The sequence below is a fragment of the Passer montanus genome, unplaced genomic scaffold (assembly GCF_014805655.1).
Source record: "Passer montanus isolate IOZ18808 unplaced genomic scaffold, ASM1480565v1 scaffold26, whole genome shotgun sequence".
NCBI classification, from domain to species: Eukaryota; Metazoa; Chordata; class Aves; order Passeriformes; family Passeridae; genus Passer; species Passer montanus.
Window position 1 is genome coordinate 5,167,845 of NW_024367261.1, and position 20,333 is coordinate 5,188,177.

The window sequence follows — 20,333 nt, forward strand, 5'->3', positions numbered from 1 at the left end:
TGCACACACACATGCACATATACATATGCATGTTATCTGCAGTGAAAAGCCATGACTGGAGACAAACATCAGAAATATGAATAGCAGATTTTTAGATTACTATAATAAGCTTAGCAGAAGGTATTTCATAATTTAACAAGATAATAAACTGTCATAATTAACTGCATTTTACATACCTTTCCCTTTCCCCAAGGGAAAAGAAAAGCTTTAAAAGCAATCAAAAATCAAAACTAAACACTCCTCCAGATTTAGGAACCCATGCTACCACAATTGGTGAGCCAAACACCATAATACCTACAAAATACGGTTCTGAGAGAAATCAGAGCTTCAGACCATTTCAGGTTTTAGCCATTAGGGAAGGTTTTCTAAACCCAAAAGAAACCAGTGGAATGCCAACACTCTCAAAGTGCAGATGCAAAACAAAGCAGCTGTTGCAGCTCACACATTCACTCAGCGTTGGAGTGTTAAATTAATGACTACTCCATTTTACAGAGCAGCTCCTTTAGAAGGATTCAGCAGACAATTATTACATACAATTACATTCCCTCAAGAAAGGAGGTTTTGGGGGAAAACCAGAAAGGGAGCAGGGGGGAAGAAGGAAAAGAGGATAGTGAGCTTTACCATCTTCTACAAGCCAAATGCAGTAGAGAGAATCTGTGGTGTCAATCCCCACCACAGTGGCCATGAGGTTCCCTGGGTCATAGTGAACAAGCAACAAGTCAAGGCACCTTTTCCTCTATACCCCTCTCTCATAAGAGAGAATTCTCTAAAAGTATTCCTTGGCAAGTTTTTTATGTTCTGCATTCCACTCAATGGAGGAAAATCATGGAGGAAGGATCTGTCTTTGGAACAGCTACAGCTGACCCAGAACATCAACTTCCCCAATCTAGACAGATGCCACGAAAAGTGAGGTACGTCAAAGGTTAGAGTTTATCATTATTTAAATGAATCATTCAAATTCTACTACAGAACAAGGTGGTACTCTCCCCTCCATTGACTTGCATGCTTCTAGACAAGAAATATGAATAAAAACTATGGCACCTCAATTTATAGAATCTCAGAAACAACTCGGGGGTGGGGGGGACGAAGGACGGACACAGGAACCTATCAATCTACAAATACTGTACAAGTAGCAGTATAAATAGGAAAATTTAATTAATCAGCCTCATCATACAGCAGGGTTATAGCAGCTACATATGCTGAACCCAAGTTTCCTCATGCTAAGAGCAAAATGATCCAGAAGCCATGGTACTTAAGTGGATTTGCTCATGAAGCAGAGGATGTTCACAACCTGCAGAAATGTGTCAGTTCTGTGTCAGGTGGTGGGATGCAGCAGAGAGAAGGAATTCTTCAGGAGAAACAGTGAAGTCTACAGCATGTGAAATGCTATTCCAGAGCAGTAGTGATGCATTGTAACTGTTAACAAAGGGGACTTCAGAAGGCTAAAGTAATCAGTTGTCCAAAAGAAATACCTATGGCTTTTAACACCATCTCCAAGAAAAGAACAGCTATTCCCTTATTCTTATTTATATTATTTATTATATTTCTCTTATTTACATTTCCACTTGTATAAGAAATATAAATCTACAAGAAAAAATAAAGCCTGAGTGGGAAAACCAAATAAATCAAATCCCTTCAAAACCTGAAAGTCTCACACTGTGAATTCCAGCAATTCTGCCTAACACATGGCACTGAGGGGCTCTGGGATGCCACCACTCAAGGGATGGTTGCTGCAGATGTCAGTAAGCAGTTTGTTTTCATCAATAACACAAGATGCCTGTAGCATCACCAGTTTTACTATTTTCATTGTTTATTAGAAAACACAACTGTCTTATTTTTTATTAGCTGGCATTTCTCAAGGTTCCCTGCCTTTATTTTTCTCTCCCTAGTATAAATGAGCATATTTGCCAATAATACAAATAATACAGTCTAAGGAGAAAATGAATCTCCCACTGTGGGATGTTCATTGTGCAAGGCCAGAAAATTCAAAGCAGTGATAAATGCATTAAGTTACATTTCACATATCATTAAGTAATGCTGAATTTTGTCCTTAAAACACCCAGATTGACAATGCAACCCTCCTAACAGAGGGGTGATCCCCCAGAAGACATGGCAAAGCACCGTGCTGCATTATATAACAACATTTTCCAGAGGAATGAGCAGAGCACTTTCTGTGATGCACAGGGAGCATACAAGCTGTCACTGTGCACTCAGCAGCCTCTTCTACGGGGACTGTTCAGCTGAACCAAGTCACCTGTAGGTGTATTAAAGGAAGAATAAATGACATTCAAGTAACATCTATGTTTTGAGATGCAGGTAGTGCCCAGCATCACTGCATTGCCTAATTAAAATCCACAGGAACTCAAGGTAACACCCCTCCGGAGGTAAAGGACTTTCACACATGCATCTCAGACATCACCTATGCCTTCCTATCGAGCTGGTAGTGCACTGCTCTGCACTGTGACACCCTCCTTCTGCACCAGCTAAGCACCATGATTTATATGTGCTGGCATTCATACGGAGACAGGGGAGGGCAAAAAGAAACTAAACACAAAACTCCATCTAATCTCGTATCTCATCCCACTTAGGAACTTTCAAGGGCTTGTCAGCTGATGAGGTGTGCTGCTGGCATTGAGTACTGCCAGTGTTCAGACCTTCTTGCTCTGTGCTTCATCTACCCCAGCAACAGAGAGGAAAATCTTCCCTCCCTGTTATGTTCAATCTGGAAAATAAGCACTGTGACACAATGCTTTGGAGCTTTTAATTTCTACACTCATCAAAATAATTAAGGAATTAAGACTGACATTAGGGGTTTTTTTGTGGGGTTTTCCATGTCCTTGTTAAGAGGTTCCATGGCTGACATGACTCAGAAATTGAGAGCTCATTATACAGAACCATTGAAATTAGTATTCTGTTCATGGGCTTAATAGGTATTTAAGCAATGTAAGAGACAGGTTTTGTTTTGTTCTTTTTTAATTGATAGAATAAACTGTATTCAAATGCTCAGAAAGTCTCACTTGTCTGCGAAGCAGAGGGAGATGAATGAGCCAAGCACAAACAGTCCTAGGGCCCTTTGTTGCCAATAAGTGGGTTTCCTCCTCCATCTCCAAGCCCTTCGTAATTAAAGATAGCAGCTCACCTAATGCTCAGAAAATGCCATAAACATTTGTTTTCATTAAGGTGCATATTGGGAAACCATGCTGAATAAAACCTAGCAGAAAAACACTTCAGTAGAAAAGGCTGGGATGGTCCAGAAAAACAGCAAAGTAAAGAACAAACAAGGAAGAAAACAAAGCAGAAAAGTCACCAACTAATTCATGCATCCTGGACTGACTAATGATCAGTAAAGAAGGACAGAGAGGAACACAAACAGAAAACTGATTTCTGTTTTAAGGACTTAGGGGTTCTGTGCTTTTCATTAAAAAAACGATGAAACTGTCAGAAAAGGTTACCTTAGTAGAGCAAAACATTTTTCACACTACATTTAAAAAAATGAACCTGAGTGAGAAAAGCAAAGAGGGATTCTGCTAGTCTTATTAGTAGGGAGGGGCTGGGGTGTCCAGGAAGGCAAGAGAAGACTTTCTTCTTCCCATATTTTATTTGAAATAATTAATAACACTGCCCTACGTCTTCAGCACTGGCCTTCTTGATCTACTTCCTTGAAGCATATTGCTAGAATGCCTTCCATCATTTTGTCCTCTTCTCCCCAAAAAAAGGTGTCTAATTCAAGAGGATATTCTATTTGAAATGGGAAAAAATATTCCTGAATGTGTGTGCATCCTCAAACCTCAACTTAAAGAAATTTTTGTCAGTTTGCTTTTTAAGCTGGGGATGTCAAGTTGTAAAGACATGTTCCCTTAGCAGTGAGAAGTCTTGGGGAAAAAGAACACCCAGAGGAAAGGCTAGGTCAGAACAAGCACATAGTATCAGGGTCTGGAAATCTGCCCAGATACTGAAATACTGTTGCCTGTCCTCATGTCAAACACTACTTCAGACTAAAGGGCCTTTAAAAATTGTTATATGAAAACACGATATGTGAAGATTACATTCACACTTCCTTTTTGAAGACAGTAACAAGAAGTTGTAACAAATTCCCTTTCAACTTGCCTTTTTCATGTTAAAAATTAGAAATAATGATGTGACAGAGCTGCATTTCTAACATCAGAGCTCCATCTCAGGAAAAGAAACTTCATCTCCCAGAGCTGAGAACAAACAAGAAACAGCAACAGATCCAGACCCTGCCTCTCTCACCCATCCTGGCCCAGAAACTTCCTCCCTCTGTATCAAGAAGACCAAGTGCTTTGGTAGGGACCTATGAGTGTTTTGTTCAAACTGGGAAATTAGCATACAGCTGCATCCCCAGGCTGGCAGAGGGCTTTGAATGACACGGAAAAACCTGACAGAGAAGAAATCAAGCTGAAGCCTTGAACTGCAGACAGCAGGTAACACTATGGAATCACACACACACCCCACACACACCAAACAGCAAAAGCCTTTAAGTTTCCTGAAACTAAGCAGTTTCAAAGCAAAGGGATGGGAACCAGTGCTCAAGAGGATGCAATTAAGAAGCTGAAAATAATGACCATAATTGGGAGTGAAGTTCCATATTGAGAAGTTTCTATGACTTGAGATAAGAGGAACAGAGGGTGGCTTAGGATACAATGGGGTAATTTTGTTATAAAACATGGAGATAATTTCAGTGAATTACCCCATTACACTGGAAGAAAGTGTAAAGGAGAGGTTATTCCATTTTTTACTATGAATGAAATATTCTCTTTATAGTCCCACTGAATTAGTAACCCTGCACAGCTACAGCTTCGGGGCACACGATGCAACGCAGAACCTCCAACACAGACTCTGCGCAAAAGGCTTCAAAGGAGCAATCCTGTGGGTGAAGAGGATGCCCTTTTCTGCCCCTGAAACAATCAAGCACCCAACAAGTGTGAAACCCAGGCCAGCAGCCATCCAATCAATGAACAATTTCTCAGACTTCACACTGACCACCTTGAGCAGAGGCAGCAAGATGACCAAGCCAGGTAAGAGCCTGGGCAATACACGGCACAGGGCACACGGCATATCTTCCTGATGGCTCGTTCTGTGGTGCAAAATTGCATCAGGCTTACACAGAGTATGATAATTGAAAAGGAAAATAAACAAGACTCTCTGAAGGGCTACTCCCGAGTGCAGTCAAAACCACAGGCACTTAATACACAGCTTTCTTCAGCCTGCAGACATCTTAGGAAAATGTCCAATCCACTGAAATCAATAATAAATAAGCACTTTCAGTGGATGCAGGAATTAACTCTTGTTACTTAAAAATGGATTTGAATGCAGTTGTGCTGATAAAGCACTCTCAAAATCCTCCTTCAGGGAGAGAATTTATTTTTTGTTTATTTACGAATATCTAGGTTACTTTAATATCAGAAAAGGGAAGAACAATAAATAAAGCCCCAAATAGACATATATTCAAAACAGATATAAATAACATATTTTTACTTATATATAATTATACTTTGCCCTTGAAAACAATAAACAACTATTACTCCAATCTTTAATTGCTCAAAATTCTGCCAATTATACTTGAAGATGGAAGAGACATAGAGCCATTAAATACTGTGCAAGGCCACACAAGAATCTGGACACAAGGCTACCTGGTACCCAGGCTACATAGAGATACTGTGGGTTGTACTGCCCAAAGAAGAACAAACGTTTGAATTTATGTTTTAGGAGGGTCCTGCAACGAAAAGCTTCAAGGAAAAATGAAACTTTTTTCATATGGGGTTTTTTTTCTGAATTACTTCAATTGATTCGTCTGATAAGAAGAATGTGACCTTTACTCAAATGCTATTTCCCCTCTTTTTCCATTTCTCATCTGATTCACCTTTAAAGTTTATTTTGTAGTCCATCTGGAAAGTAGAAGCAATTAAATACTCTTAATCTGAGATGGCATATAGCACACGTATCAAAAGTGAATTTAACAGCAGGATTTCTATGTAACAGAAACTAAATAAAATGGGTAAAAATCAAACCTAGATTGCATGGTATCATTTGCCTAGATATTACATAACACTTTAATTTTCAGGTAATGAGAGGATTTCACAAGCCTAGAGATGGAAAAGTGAGAGCTTCAGAATTTGTGCAACACCTAGTTTGTCTTCTTCTTCTGTTACAAATTAACCAGGTGGGATGAACTGACTTTCAAGGAAAATCAATAGTGCTCAATTTTTCTAGTGTAAGACAAACATAAGAACTCCATCCACACCAAGACACTGAAATTAGAGGGCCAGCTTGATTTCAGGCTTCTGACCTAAGAATCAGAGAGACTGAAAGATTTCTCAATCTCTGTTAGAAAACATCATGATTTTCAATGTGCAGGTGTAAAGAAGATGTCACTAAAAATAGAAGTAATCAAGAAAGTCCCAGCTGCTTACTTGAACAGTGAACTAGACGTATGCAAAAGAAAAACATGAGACTCCCTTCTAAAAAAAGAGTTGATTAAAATTTTAGAGTAATTTATTTTAAAATGCACATTTTGCTTGACAACTTGCAGAACAAATTGTCAGCAGGCCAGGAATAATCTAAAGCATAATAAAAGAGCACAGGAGACAAAAAGTAAAGGGTTTCAGAGTTTTGCTTGCTTGCTTAGAATAAAACTGTAGACAATGTTATTCTGGAGGGCTGAGTTGATCAGGGTACCCAGCCAGCCCCAGAGCGACTGTTCATTTTTTTCCCCAAAGCCACCTCTGCTGTGGTTCCCAGGGAATCTGTCCAACACCAGTTCCACTGACGCAAACCACAGAAAACCACCTACCTTTGCTTTGGCCAGGTGACAAACCATGCCAGACCCAGCACAAACAGGGTCAAGGGAAGGACATGCCTCCTCATTATGTATCATATCACTCATGGGCTTTCAGGCTGCAATTTCAACCCAACACTCTTAGTGGGAGGCAAAGAGGTTTGCTTTATCTGACCAAGAGCCCAAGGCAGGTTATTTAAGCAGCTGTAAAACAGAGGGTCTTGTCAGTAGGCTCCTGATTGTGCAAAGCCACAGGTGACAGGGCACAGTGCTCAGCAGGCCAAAGGAAAACAGTAACATTGCAATAATCACCTAGGGCAAGATGCCTCCAAAGAAAGAGGGGAAAAACCTCTGAAGATGCAGCTACCTTAAGAAACACATCCATCCAAAGAGCAGTGCAGCTGCACTGGCTTTCCAGGTGGGATGTCTGCTCCGTCAGGCAGTTGTGGTAGAACGTCTTGGTTGGAGAGCCCGTTTCAAATCTCAGTCATTCAGCAAAGCAGAGATATCAAACCACAGACACCAAGTAAAACAACGCCTCCCCAAGAGAGGGGGTTTAGAAATACAACAGCACACATGCAAAGGAAAATATCTTTTGCAGAATAGCTGAATACCCAAACATCCATGTTTCTCTGTTAAGCTGGAATATATAAAGCTGTATATAAAGAGCTATCAAATTATGATGAGGTGCAAAGACAAGTCTCTCTGACTTAAGAGGCTAACGATGTGTTGTCTCAAATTTTCATTTCTTCACCAGAGAAATTCTTCCTTGCACCAGAATATGTTTATATTAAATTCCAAAAGCTGCCATTTAAAATAAATGAATTCTAAAAGCTGTCCTTGACACTCAGCATACATACACACGCTCAGCAGGCCAAAGGAAAGCAGTAACATTGCAATAATCACCTAAGAAAGAGGGGGAAAAACCTCTGAAGATGCAGCTACCTTAAGAAACACATCCATCCAAAGAGCAGTGCAGCTGCACTGGCTTTCCAGGTGGGATGTCTGCTCCGTCAGGCAGTTGTGGTAGAACGTCTTGGTTGGAGAGCCCGTTTCAAATCTCAGTCATTCAGCAAAGCAGAGATATCAAGCCACAGACACCAAGTAAAACAACGCCTCCCCAAGAGAGGGGGTTTAGAAATACAACAGCACACATGCAAAGGAAAATATCTTTTGCAGAATAGCTGAATACCCAAACATCCATGTTTCTCTGTTAAGCTGGAATATATAAAGCTGTATATAAAGAGCTATCAAATTATGATGAGGTGCAAAGACAAGTCTCTCTGACTTAAGAGGCTAACGATGTGTTGTCTCAAATTTTCATTTCTTCACCAGAGAAATTCTTCCTTGCACCAGAATATGTTTATATTAAATTCCAAAAGCTGCCATTTAAAATAAATGAATTCTAAAAGCTGTCCTTGACACTCAGCATACATACACACAAATGTTACCAGTTAATTCATTTTACAGAATTATGACTTCAATGAACAGCTCTTCAACTGTGAAGAAAGATCAAATCAGATAATAGCTCCAGAAGTGACCCTTTTAACTAGGGACTTCCTCACTTCCTACTCATATACCAAATTTTTCATACATATAAACAAATACCTACAGGATTTCATGAAAACTAAAGCATAACAGGCAAATTACATGTTGCAACAGAAGAGATATTAGAAACAAAGTCTGTACAAAGTCCACTTACTTTATTGAAAAGATAAATAACAGCTGCAGGAGCTTCTAGCAAAGGAGAAGGGCAAGGGAAGAGAAAAGGAAGAATGGACAGATATCTCCATAGTAACTACAACTGTGAAACTCAGGGGAGAACTTGTCTGAAAGCTGAAAGAATGATGCTACCAGAGAAAATAGACTGTAATATAACTGGAAAAAAAAAAAAGAAATTTCCAAATAATTTTCCACATGGTCAAAGGTCCCTTAAGCTTTAGTTTATTTAATCAGAGCCAAGAACAAATACCAAGAGAAAAGAGCAAAGAAAAAAGGCATAAAATCAAAACATAATCCTGACATGACCACTACTGTACAAATTACTTAACAATAAACATACTGCTAAAAAAACTAAATATACAAATGTTCAGGCTAAAAAGAAAAAAACACTTAGTTTCCCTCAGGAAATTCTGTGCTACTGGACACAACAATGGAAGAAGAGAGAGGAAAAGCACTATACCAGCATAAACTAGGTGATATGTGTAAAATTCCTGTGATTTTTCTATCCAATACAAGAGACCTAGGAAGATTCTAAACGAGATATTTACTATGTGGATATTTATACTTCTCAAATTCAGTCCAAACTTAGAAAACTCCTGCAATCCTAATCTGAGGTGCTGGTGACATGAACTGACCTATTTCTGAGCAGCATTCATACAGCTCCAAGCCTCTGTCATCCATCTGAGAGTCTCAAGACTCACACCCTTACCTGGAATCTTGATTAAAAACATTAATACCCACACTGCTGTCAGTTTTGGTGAATCAGCAGCAGCACACATTTATGCTGTCATTTGCAAGGAACATGTTGAGAATATATTCCTATCACTTATATATTGTCCATATCAGCCACATATATTTCTGCTCTGGAATAAATAGTGAACAGGATTTTCTATAGTTCAGTGTATGCCAAACCAGCATACAGTATGAATAAAATCTTCAAATGCTTATTAAAATAAAAAAAAAAAGGCAACAAACCCAAAAACCAAATCCAAAAACCAAACCAAACCAAAACAGTCCACCACCAATATTCTTACAACTCAGCATAGTAGGACACACTTCTACTTTAAAATATTGGAATGATGCTCTCCCTTTTTAGTATCATTCATTACCTTTGCACAGAACATGGGACCACAAAAGATGTAGCAAAGAGTTGTTAGCCCAAACATCAGGCTAGAGTTTTATACCAACAATGGTGTATTTGCATTAAAAAAATTTCTTTCACACTAGCAAACAAATTTGCTTTAAAAAGTGTCTTTTTCAACTACTTCCTATGTCATTTTAGAGCAACCTCTCCCTGGTATTAAAGCAATCAACATCTGGCCTGTCATACACAGGGGTGAGACATGAATTATATGAATCACAGCTAGGGATGGGTTATCAGGCACCTGAAGGAGTGTTTGCCAAAGACAGAACAACAGAAACAACTCCACCTACCCCATCTGGTTTGGAAGCTTCCTTGATCCCTCAGTGAATGAGTCCAAACTCAAGGTCATGAAGACCTTTCCCTGCAACTCTGACTTCTGAAAAGAAGGTGGCAGGTGACAACAAGCAAGCTGGAATTGGACACGGCGTGACACATCTCAGGTTGCTATAAATCATATCTTCATAATTATTAAATCACTACTCAAACAAGTTGTTTACATAGCTGCCTACCCACAAAGTTCAAGTATTCTCAGATTATTGTACCTTGTTATATTTTTGCATGTTAGATAGAAGAATTCATGTCACAACTTCTGTTTGTTCCTTATGAAAATAATGAAAGAACATTAATCACCCCATTTCTTCCTTTTCAAACTATATACAATGATCTTCTTGACTTGTATTATAAAGCAGGTAATCGGTCTTTTTACTATTCCTCTGCAAATCCATTCCAATGGACTATTATTGCTTTGTTTATAAGGCTTGTTATTTAAATATAAATGTGCAGCACTGAAAATATATTCCAATCATATCAGCTTTCCCAGAAGGGGGGCAGGGGGTGTTAAAAAAAATTATTACACATAAATCTCATTGCCATTTTGGTTTTATTGTGGATTAATGCAGTTCTTCATACGCAAACAACTAGTGCGGATTTGCACTGCCTACTGATATTAGAAAAAAATAACAGAAGCACCTGGTTGGTAAGTGGGCTTATATTGTGTTGTAGCAGGCAACAGCTGAACACAAATACATTATATAGTGTTCCAATTAGTGAAAAGACTATTCACTAAAAAGGTCCTGGAAAAGCACTTTGATATTACGAGCAGTCTCCTGCTTTCACACCCGAGTCATAATACACTGCTCTCTCCATCACCTACAATACCAAGCAGAAATCCCTCACAAACTTGCAAATGTGGGAACAGGATTGACCTTGTTTTACATCTTGCATGAAAGGTGCTAAGTCTAGTGCTAAAGAGACTGCTCATTATTAACTACAAAAACAATTTCACAAAAAGAAAAGGAAAAAAAAGAGGGAAACCCCTCCCCCCCATCCCTAAGTCCCCTCAACCTTTTGACAGCTCTACTGCAAGAAAGTCCTTTGCAAATCAAGTTGAAAAGGATATATCACTAAAAGAAACCACTTAAATTAGCAGCTTGCCTAATATGCAAAAGCTTGCCTACCCTTGACTGGCTTTTTTTTTTTTATGCCGAGGGTGCAAAACAGCTCTGCCAGCCTAGCAGCTGTGCAGCCACCAGCCAAGGGAGATCAGCGAGATCAGCATGCTTGTCTCCCCCTGCTTGGACACATACTCCCACCACCTTTTCATTTGACAAACCTTAACCCTCCTGTAGCTCCACAATGAGCCAGTTCAGGGAGTTAAACTGGTATCTAAAAATTAAATTCCAAAAAAAAGACAAACAGGAGAAAGGAGGAGGCAGCAGGATGCAGCACAAGGCAAAGAGCAGGAGCACATCCCATGGGTTGGCCTTGCTGCAGTGCACAATCACACTTCTGACTGTCACATGCTTGAGACCGTTAGCAGAAAGCTGCTGTATTAATTAAAGGCCTCAGAAGGTTCCTAATAAGCAATTTCTGGCCAATCTAGCTGTGACAGCTTAAAATGCTACTGCTCCCCAGTGGGTTGTTCCTTTCTCCTGCAGCCAACAGCCTTCCCGGCAAAAGAACTGGACAAAGTGCCTTCTCCCAGGAGCTCTGCACACCCTTGGGCCAGTGGGTAATGTCCATCCATTCTGCCGAGGAAATTTCCCTAACCCTAATTTTTTCCTAAACTAAGCCAACACATTTTTGCCCTTAACACAGAGAATATTCTAACACTAAATTTTTTTAAATCCCTACTTTGAAGTTTAACAGTTACCAAAATCAGTCAACCTCTTCCCGCCTCACACAGACCTCTATTAACGCAACTTCACAATAAAAGATAAATGCGTTTGTGCACTTGGCAATTCCCTGTGCGAGTTTCTGGGAAGGGGCCCTTGTAAATGAGTAGCCACCTGATTACTAACTGGAAGCAAGCAATAGCCTATTACCACCAAAGATCAACATACTGTCACATCAAGTCTGCTCTGCATGTCTCTTCCTCAGAATCTCAAATTAGTAAACCAAAACCACTACACTGGGTAAGATGGGCAACTCATTGCTAGAAAACCTACAGCTGTCTCTGCACACTGTTGTTAATGGCCAGTGGTTGTATTCTTGAGAGTTGCCCATAAAAATGTATGAGCATCCAGCACAGAGACTCAACACCTTTGGCCAGTTACCTATTGATTTCCTCAACTGAGAATCATAGCTAGAAACTGGAGATTCACAACAAAAACATGCATCTACATGGAAGCTACACTTCTCCTTCAGCAATAACCTTTTGTTCATAGGTTTTGAAAAACGTGTGATCTTTACATGGTGAAGACCACCTGATCTGGTAGTTTATCAAGCCCATATACCAACACCTTTGCTCATCTCTCCCCAAAGCACTGAACAAACCAGCAACTTCTCTCATTTACACAGCAACTAGACAGCAACCCACTGCACAACAGATTCAGTGTAACATGACACTGAACAAACAAGCAACTTCTCATTTACATGGCAACTAGACAGCAACCCACTGCACAACAGATTCAGTGTAACATGTAAATTCTTGGCTTTTGCCACATGTTAGAATAATGCTTTTCACCTTTACTGGCTGAAAGTAATATTTTCTACTCAGGATTACCCTGCTGCTTCCCCTCAGACTGGCCGCTAGTAATAAACACAGCTCAGATCAAAGCAAGGGTTTTCCATCCTTTTGAGTGTAAACTCAAACAAACAGAAGTATTTTGAAGTACTGAGCTTGCCACTACCAATCCTCCCCAAACACCATTTACTCTGTAAGAAGGACTTACTGTATTTGGACTTATCTGGAGGCTGTGAAGGGGCAAAGTTGTACATGTACTCCTTTTCCTCTTTACCACCACCAGCTGAAATCTGCAGCATCACAAATACTGTTACAGTAAAAAATTATACATGCAAAAAAAGAAATGGAGATGGGCATTTTTGCATCAGATGCAAACCTTGTTGTGTAAGAAGTTTCCTTCAGTCCCCAGAGTTCAAAGGTATTAATTACTGACGACACACTGACTAGTTGGAACTATGTGAAGCCTAACAGTGTCAGGCCACTGCAGTCAAAAACCCTGCTCCATCAAACAAAGTATCAAATGGAGTTTCCAAACAAGATCTGCAGTATTATATTAAATCTGCACACTTTCACCATAACAGCCATCTCCTTCCTCCCACCACAGTGCTCTTTATGGCTCTTCAATCAAGCTATGATACTAGAAAAGGGGCTGAAACTGGAAAATAAATAGATTGATAAACCTTAAGGCTGGGGGTTCTGCTGCTGTGTTATTCTGTTTGGCACATCTATGTGAAATAAGGAATACTTCTCAGTGATGTCTTCACTGGTCCACAGCCAGGCTGGCAGGGATTTACCTGCCAGCACCTACCTAAGCTACAGCTCCACAGATGCCTGCCAGCACCTACAGCTCAGTCCAGTAACTCACTGGGAGCACCCACTACCTAGTTTTGACCCAAGGACAATCTACAACAGGGATGACTGGCACAGTGAGACCACAAGGCAATGTTCACTGCCAGGAAATTTACCCTCCACTCAGTTTGCTACAAGAATTTACACTTGCTGTTCATCCAGGCTCTTGTGCAAATTGTCTCTGAAACTGGAGAAGTTTGGATCAACTACAAATGCAAACTAAAAGCACACACATGCTGCACACGTGCATGAATCCTTATTCCCTTTCTGTAAGGTGACCTGCCCTACGCAGGAGGATTAAATGCTGCCAGGTTAGTCCCTGAACTGATGCAGAGGAGCCAGAGGACTGCTAGCCACAGCAACTGGGAAGAGGCAGGAAGAAGAAACTGGGAAAAGATTGCCTCCACTGTACTAGCCTGCCATTTCACTGAAGAAGGTCAAACCAGAGTCTTAAACTGCTGAAGAAACTGGAGCCCATTACAACAGATTCCTGTATTTACTATGCTTATTTGCTTAGCACTCTGTTCCTACCATAAGTGTGAAATACGCGTGACTTATTCCTCTAAAAGATGACAGGTTCAAGCTTTTGAAAAACCATTCCTGCCATGCACAAAAAAAAAACCACCCCTCAAAAAAAAAAAAAAAGACCAAAAAACCACAAACCAACCCAAACAAAACCCTGAAAGCTATAAAGAAATAAATAGTAACTTACATATAATGGTTGGTTTAGAGTACATTGCTAAAGCTAGTTATACACACAGCTGGACAGATAACTGAAAAGTTTGATTATGAGAAACCCTGGGGGAAGACAAGGAGGATATAACTTCTCAAAACTTGGTAAGCTGAGGCAGTCAACCCACAGATTGCACGTTAGTCCCATTCACCCTCTCATCATCTCCTGCATGTCCTTTGTTTACCCAATATTCCTGACACAACTCTTTCTGGGATTGCAAGACAACCTGGATTGAAGAAAATTGCATACTACACTAAACAAAGCAAAAAGCCTAAAAGGAAATAAGAAGACAACATAAAAACATTCAACATGCTCCAGTACAGCTTAAGAGAAGGAACCCAGAAATGGTCTGTCTGCAAAGAGGAAGCTCAAGGAGGAAGAAAACATAAGTAAAAGTCTGTGTTGGGTGTAAATGGAAACAAAATAAGAACAAACTCCTTCACAGCAACAGAAATAAAAACTGTAATATTATTTCAACAGTTCACGATGCTTGAAGAAGTAGTGAAATGATGCCTTGACTTCCATGAAAGCCAGAAAAAGTTTTCATCTTGGGTCTCTGTTAGGGCTGGGTTTTTTTGGTTTTGGGTTGGTTTTTTTTGTTTGTTTTGGGGTTTGTTTTTGTTTTGTTTTGTTTGTTTTGGTTTTTTATCATTATTTTAATCTGAAAAGTACTAAAGGCACCGAGTTCCCTATTATTATGCCTGAACCACCTAGCTGCCTCTCAAGGGTCTGAATTCACACAGCCCAAACCTACCAAATACTCTTCGAAAAACGTTTCATCCAGAGTACTCAAGTGCAGTTTCTGGAGAATGGTAATGTAGAAACCCTACTCATTTCTGAATCTGGACTGTGCAGGGCACCAGGAGCAGGTACAGCATAAGGGACAAGCCTTCCTGCGCTTTGCCAGCCCCAAAAGAAGAAGAGGATGTCTCCCTGTTGCACTAGCAGCTGCTCCTACAACTATACTCTGAACAAGAGATGAAAGTCTCATGCAGGTTAAAACGTAGAAACCTGTCAAAAAGCCTCAATTCATCTTCTTCTTGGTATGATCTTTAATCCTAACCAGGTTCTTGAAGCTACTCATGGTGTGACCCTGCAAGCATGATGCCAGTACAGCTGAGGAATGAGGGGCCAAACTAAGAGTAGAGGGAAGCAGGACTTCTTTAAGACAACGTGCAAGCAACAGGCTGGCCATGAAAAATGACCATGGTCTCCCAGGATCACACCAATAGTAGATGTCACCTAAACAAGTCAGCAGAAATAATTTTCAGTCCTCTGTTGTATCTCACAAAGCCCAAAATCAGAACATAAATATCTTTGTCCTGACCAGAAGCAGGACACAATAAGTCTTGCAAAATTTCTACCAGTATGGAAGATAACATAAATTTTATATTAAATATAAATATAAAAATACAATATAAATTAATATTCTGATACACCTGATGAGCTAAGTGGGCATAATTATTTAGAGCCTGAGTTTGTTCCAGAAAAGACTGTGGGAACCAGGGATGGGAAACACTGAAACAGGAACAGGAGTGTGTCCTCCTCCTCACCCCATGAAACTTCTCAGTGGAATTTTAAGGTCATAGACAAAACAGGGATACTTCTTTTGTTTGAAAGATAACTGTTGATGTTATTATTATTATTATCATAACTATACAATTCATTTTGGTTTGGAACTAGGATGTGAGAAGTGCAGGATAAAAAAGGTTGAGGAAGCATTTCTGATTCTCACTTTTAAGTGGCATTTTCTAGACAGCCTGTTTTCGTTCTTACTTCACAGAGAGGACAACTCCCAGCCGCCTGCATTCTCAGCATATTTTCTGTAATTGATTGGCTTGAGGTCTATGATTTTAACCCACATTTTGCACATTCAGTGACTTCTAGGAAAGAGAAGGCAGCTTGCTGCAGCAGTATCTCAAAGTAGTTCTTTGCAGCCAAAAGCCACTGCACCACATTAACATGCAGTTCCTCTTCTCAGAAGCATCTGTTTTGTCCTTTTCTATCTTTTTAACTTTACATGGTTTAATTCACTGAAAACTAAAAATAACAACAGTAACAGTAACTACTTTAGTGATACTTTCCTTGAAATTGCACACACATACATATTGACATGGTCTGAGAAGAAAAAGCCAGGAGAGGAAAAAGTCTTAAGGCATTTAAATTACCTTCATCCACTGTAAAATAACAACTGCTTTTCCATGCTTTCCAAAAAAGCAACAAGAACCATCTCTACCAATGGGTGAAGCAAAGTTTGCTATGTCTTTGCTGTTCATAGAAGGAACCCATGCTGGAAAGTCCATTTATGGTAGGGCATAGGTACAACCATACCCTTCTGATAACATATAAAACAGTCTAAAACAAAAGGGACAGAGAACAAACAAAGGCTCTACTTTAATCATAATTCACTACTGACCTTTTCCTTGAGGGCCCTTCTTCAAAATCTGAAGAACTAACATCGTTGCTTGTTGAGGACACTTGCGATGCATCGTCCTTCTCATTCTCCAGCTGTTCTGATCCTGGTCCTAATCCTTTAGATTGGCCATTAGTGAGAAGTCCTGCAAACATGACAAAGGAGTACAAAATATTTAACACTTGCATTGATTTTATAAAAATTCACATGTGACACATACAATAGAGAGCTGATGCCCAAAGTAACTGTCTTGCAAAGAGATAGACTCATAACATTGATTTTACATAGAAGTACTTCAACAAAAATTTCCCAGCTTGCCTGTTTCTGATTTGGCTAACTCTAACACCCCAAACTCAAACAACTATAATAGGAGCGTTTGTAATAGTGTCGTAATCTTGTCACATTCAAAAAAAGTGACACAGCTTAGTCAAATTCATCCTTGTTTTACAGAATGCCTATGATTAGCATAGAGGAGAGTATTTTGCATTTGTCTGTAGATTGATATAAAATTAAGCTGCCATTTGGTTCAATTTGACATCATCTTGCTCTTCATTCTGGTGCTTCCAACTACTGCAATTTATGATCCTTTGAAAAAAAAAAATCCTAAATCTCAAAGAAGTGAACATCAAATGTCCATTTCCTGACTGTGATTCTTCTGGCCAAGTGTCATTCATCTACAGAAACTCCAGAGTGCTAGAAAAAGTACATAGGGCACCAAAGGTACACAAGGCCACAGCTGCTCTCCCTTTTGTGCCTTTTCTCTCCTGGAGCAATAATACAGCAAGCAGAGTCACACAGATGGAAAACAGCACTGGACCTTTTCAAGCATAATGTTTAACACATTTTGTGTATTCTATGCCACCAAGTAACTGCAACATAACATGACTGTTACAAACAACAGTAGATAGGCAGTGAAACCACTCATACTTAAGCAAGAATTCAAATAGTAACATACTCTTCAGCAGGTTTTGGGATGAGAGGGAGGAAACAATTTTATTAGTTCACTATTTACTCAATGTGTTAAGAGCTTATTACCAGAGAAGTTGCAATTTTATTGAGGAGAATGCTTTCTCATCTTTCTACCCAAATAGTTCCAGGTATGGCATAACAAAGTTTCATTTCACGTCTGTATTTCCTCAGAGAAATGCTGATAGGACTTCCCTCCCTTAGCCATTTCAGTCTCTCTATAACTGTGCCTTAGAAAAGAAAATGTGGTGGCGAAGGTGGGAGGAAGGGGGGCTGTGCTGCCCCTTCCAAGATGAGCCAGGCCAGCGTACTGCACTGAAAACACTTACTAAGAACTGCAGTTCAAGAATTTCCACCGGCACTGTATCAGTGCCACACCATTTCAGAACCCAGTTTTCAGGAAAATCACCATCCAGCACCACCAGCACACTTACTCATTGCATAACCAAGCATTCAACCAAGCTCACCTCAAAAGAGACAACGAACCATAACCAGAGCAAGAGCAAAGACACCTTCCTCCAGTGAGCTGCTGTCTCTAAGTCCTGGAAGCTTGGCCACAGCTGAAGCCAAATGTTCATTCCCCACAAGGCCATTTATTCACTGCTTGCCTGGGCACTACGACTGCCAGCAGGCTCTGAACTTCCCCAGTTCCAATCAAATCACTCTGATTGCCCATTTTTAAATCCTAATCCACCCTCCATCATATCTCTCTATTCTTTTCCCAATCAAAGTTTGCTCATAATAATTCTGAACTACACCAGATTTCTCTTGACTTGGACTATGTGGTGGCCACATGCTGCAGATTTTGCATAGGCTGTTTTAAAAACTGCACCTACAAAACAAAACCATGTTCCGGTTTTCTTCTGGGAAAGAGTCAGTGAACTGGTAGCTCAATTTATTTTTAAATACACAGCCCACAAAGCACAAATTGAAACTACACACCAATTTTTGCATTAAATTGTCTCTTCTAGCCAGCATAAGACTATCAGGGAGAAGTAAAATGACCCCATTTACATTTCCTCTCCCCTTTTGTTGAATTCCTTTTGATATTTCTTTTTCATTAAAGGGATCTCAAACTGTGACCCACCAAATAAAACAAATTTCAGTATCAGCACATGATACTACAAAAGGGTCTGCAGTGTAAAAAGACAATATGACGTGGGGTGACAGCATCCCCTTCAAAGCATTCCCAAGGAAATTAAGGCAAACTTTGCAAAAACACTGAACAGATTATATTTCTAAGCTGAACTCAACCCCTCTATAAGCCCTAATGCCTAAGTTTATTCTTATAAAAGTTTCAACTTTTGCTTTGCATTTTTCCATGAAACCACTGCTGATAAAATTTACAATTTTTGAACTCCAGAGAAGTCTAAATCAAGCATATCATTTGAGGCCTGACACTCGGTAACTTAAGTCTTATGGCAGAATTTGATTAGGTTTTCCAAAAGTAATATTTGTTCTGGAGACTTGCCATATGTAAAACCCAGGAACCTGAAGTATATGAGTCAAGAAAATCACCTTTCAGGCTGTCAACTTGCATGCACTTGGAAGGCAATTTTTATTCATCCTTTCACCCTGCCAAACCATCAGCTCACTTGGGAGACAAGCATGATTTGTGTTCCTCAAGGAAAAAAAACTATCGGTTTGCCAACCATTATTCATCATAACCAGCATCGTTCCAGGACGCAGTAATATTGCTGATAACTGATGTTAGCTATCGTCAGCTGGAACCAACTAAAACAAGTGCCCTAAAAGTGAGGCATAAAACTACAAATGAGGGATACTGATAAATACTGGGAATGGGTGTCATGTCCTACAGGTTTTCAGGGTCAGCATAATTGCAAAATCCACTCTGAAGTGATGAAAGGCACAACCCAAAGTCTCCTTTCAAGCATCGGAGAGAAAGTACATGCTGAAGCAGGCTGTTATAAAGTTTATTGCCACTCAATCATTTTTATATCAAATGCATTCAGCTTGCCCCCAGATACCTTTTCCTTCAAATGCCATTCCTGTTATCTCTAACTGCAATAAGCCACATTCTTTACTGCTGCTTATCAGTTGGGAGCTATGAAAGGTCTGAAGGCCCCAGGACAGGATGGGGACCCCACAGCTTTGCCAAGTGATACTCAGGCACTCCTGTCACCATTCATGAGTTGGCACCAGTGCAATGGACAGGACATACAGGTCTGCTTGGTGCACTTAAGGAGCATCAATCCAAGATTGGATTGACTCTCCAAGACCAACCAACCACACTACACGAAGCAGCAGGCATTCATATTTCTTAAAAGCTGAGTACTACAGTTGTGTATATGTATATAAAGAGAGAAAAGCAGCTGAATGAGAAAACACTCTTTTGCATAGTCTGGAAAGCTGAACCACTCCAAGGAGTGGCTACTTGAGAGCACTCAGCAACAGTCAAGGAATCAGCAAGCCCTCAAGAGCAAAATCAAATCAAAGGGACAAATAGTTCCTCTACTGTTTTTCTATGGCTGTGCCTTTCAACCTCTAAACCACAATGCCAGCAAGCCCTGGCTCCTGTCAAAGCCCATGACATTCTCAGCTGCTGAAGAGCTGGCAGAAGCTGCCTGTCCCTTGCCCACCAGGCTCATCTCAGCCCCAGTTCTCACTGTCTTCTCCCCTGGCAGCTGGACTCATGACCAACCACCAGACCTGAATAACTAGGCAGAATAAATCAGGGTTGATAAAAATAAGACTATATTCCTATAATAGAAAATGTTTGTTTTA

At 40.0% G+C, this 20,333-nt stretch overlaps 1 protein-coding gene across 4 annotated transcripts in view; it reads right to left on the reverse strand.

Moving 5' to 3' along the window:
• Nucleotides 1-20,333, reverse strand: part of JARID2 (jumonji and AT-rich interaction domain containing 2) — a 214,855-nt gene that overhangs the window by 74,617 nt on the left and 119,905 nt on the right. For all 4 annotated transcript variants that reach the window (XM_039711969.1, XM_039711971.1, XM_039711970.1 and 1 more), the window contains exon 3: nt 16,626-16,767. In XM_039711969.1, coding sequence (XP_039567903.1) covers nt 16,626-16,767 — 142 coding nt within the window. The remainder of the gene's footprint in view (nt 1-16,625; nt 16,768-20,333) is intronic.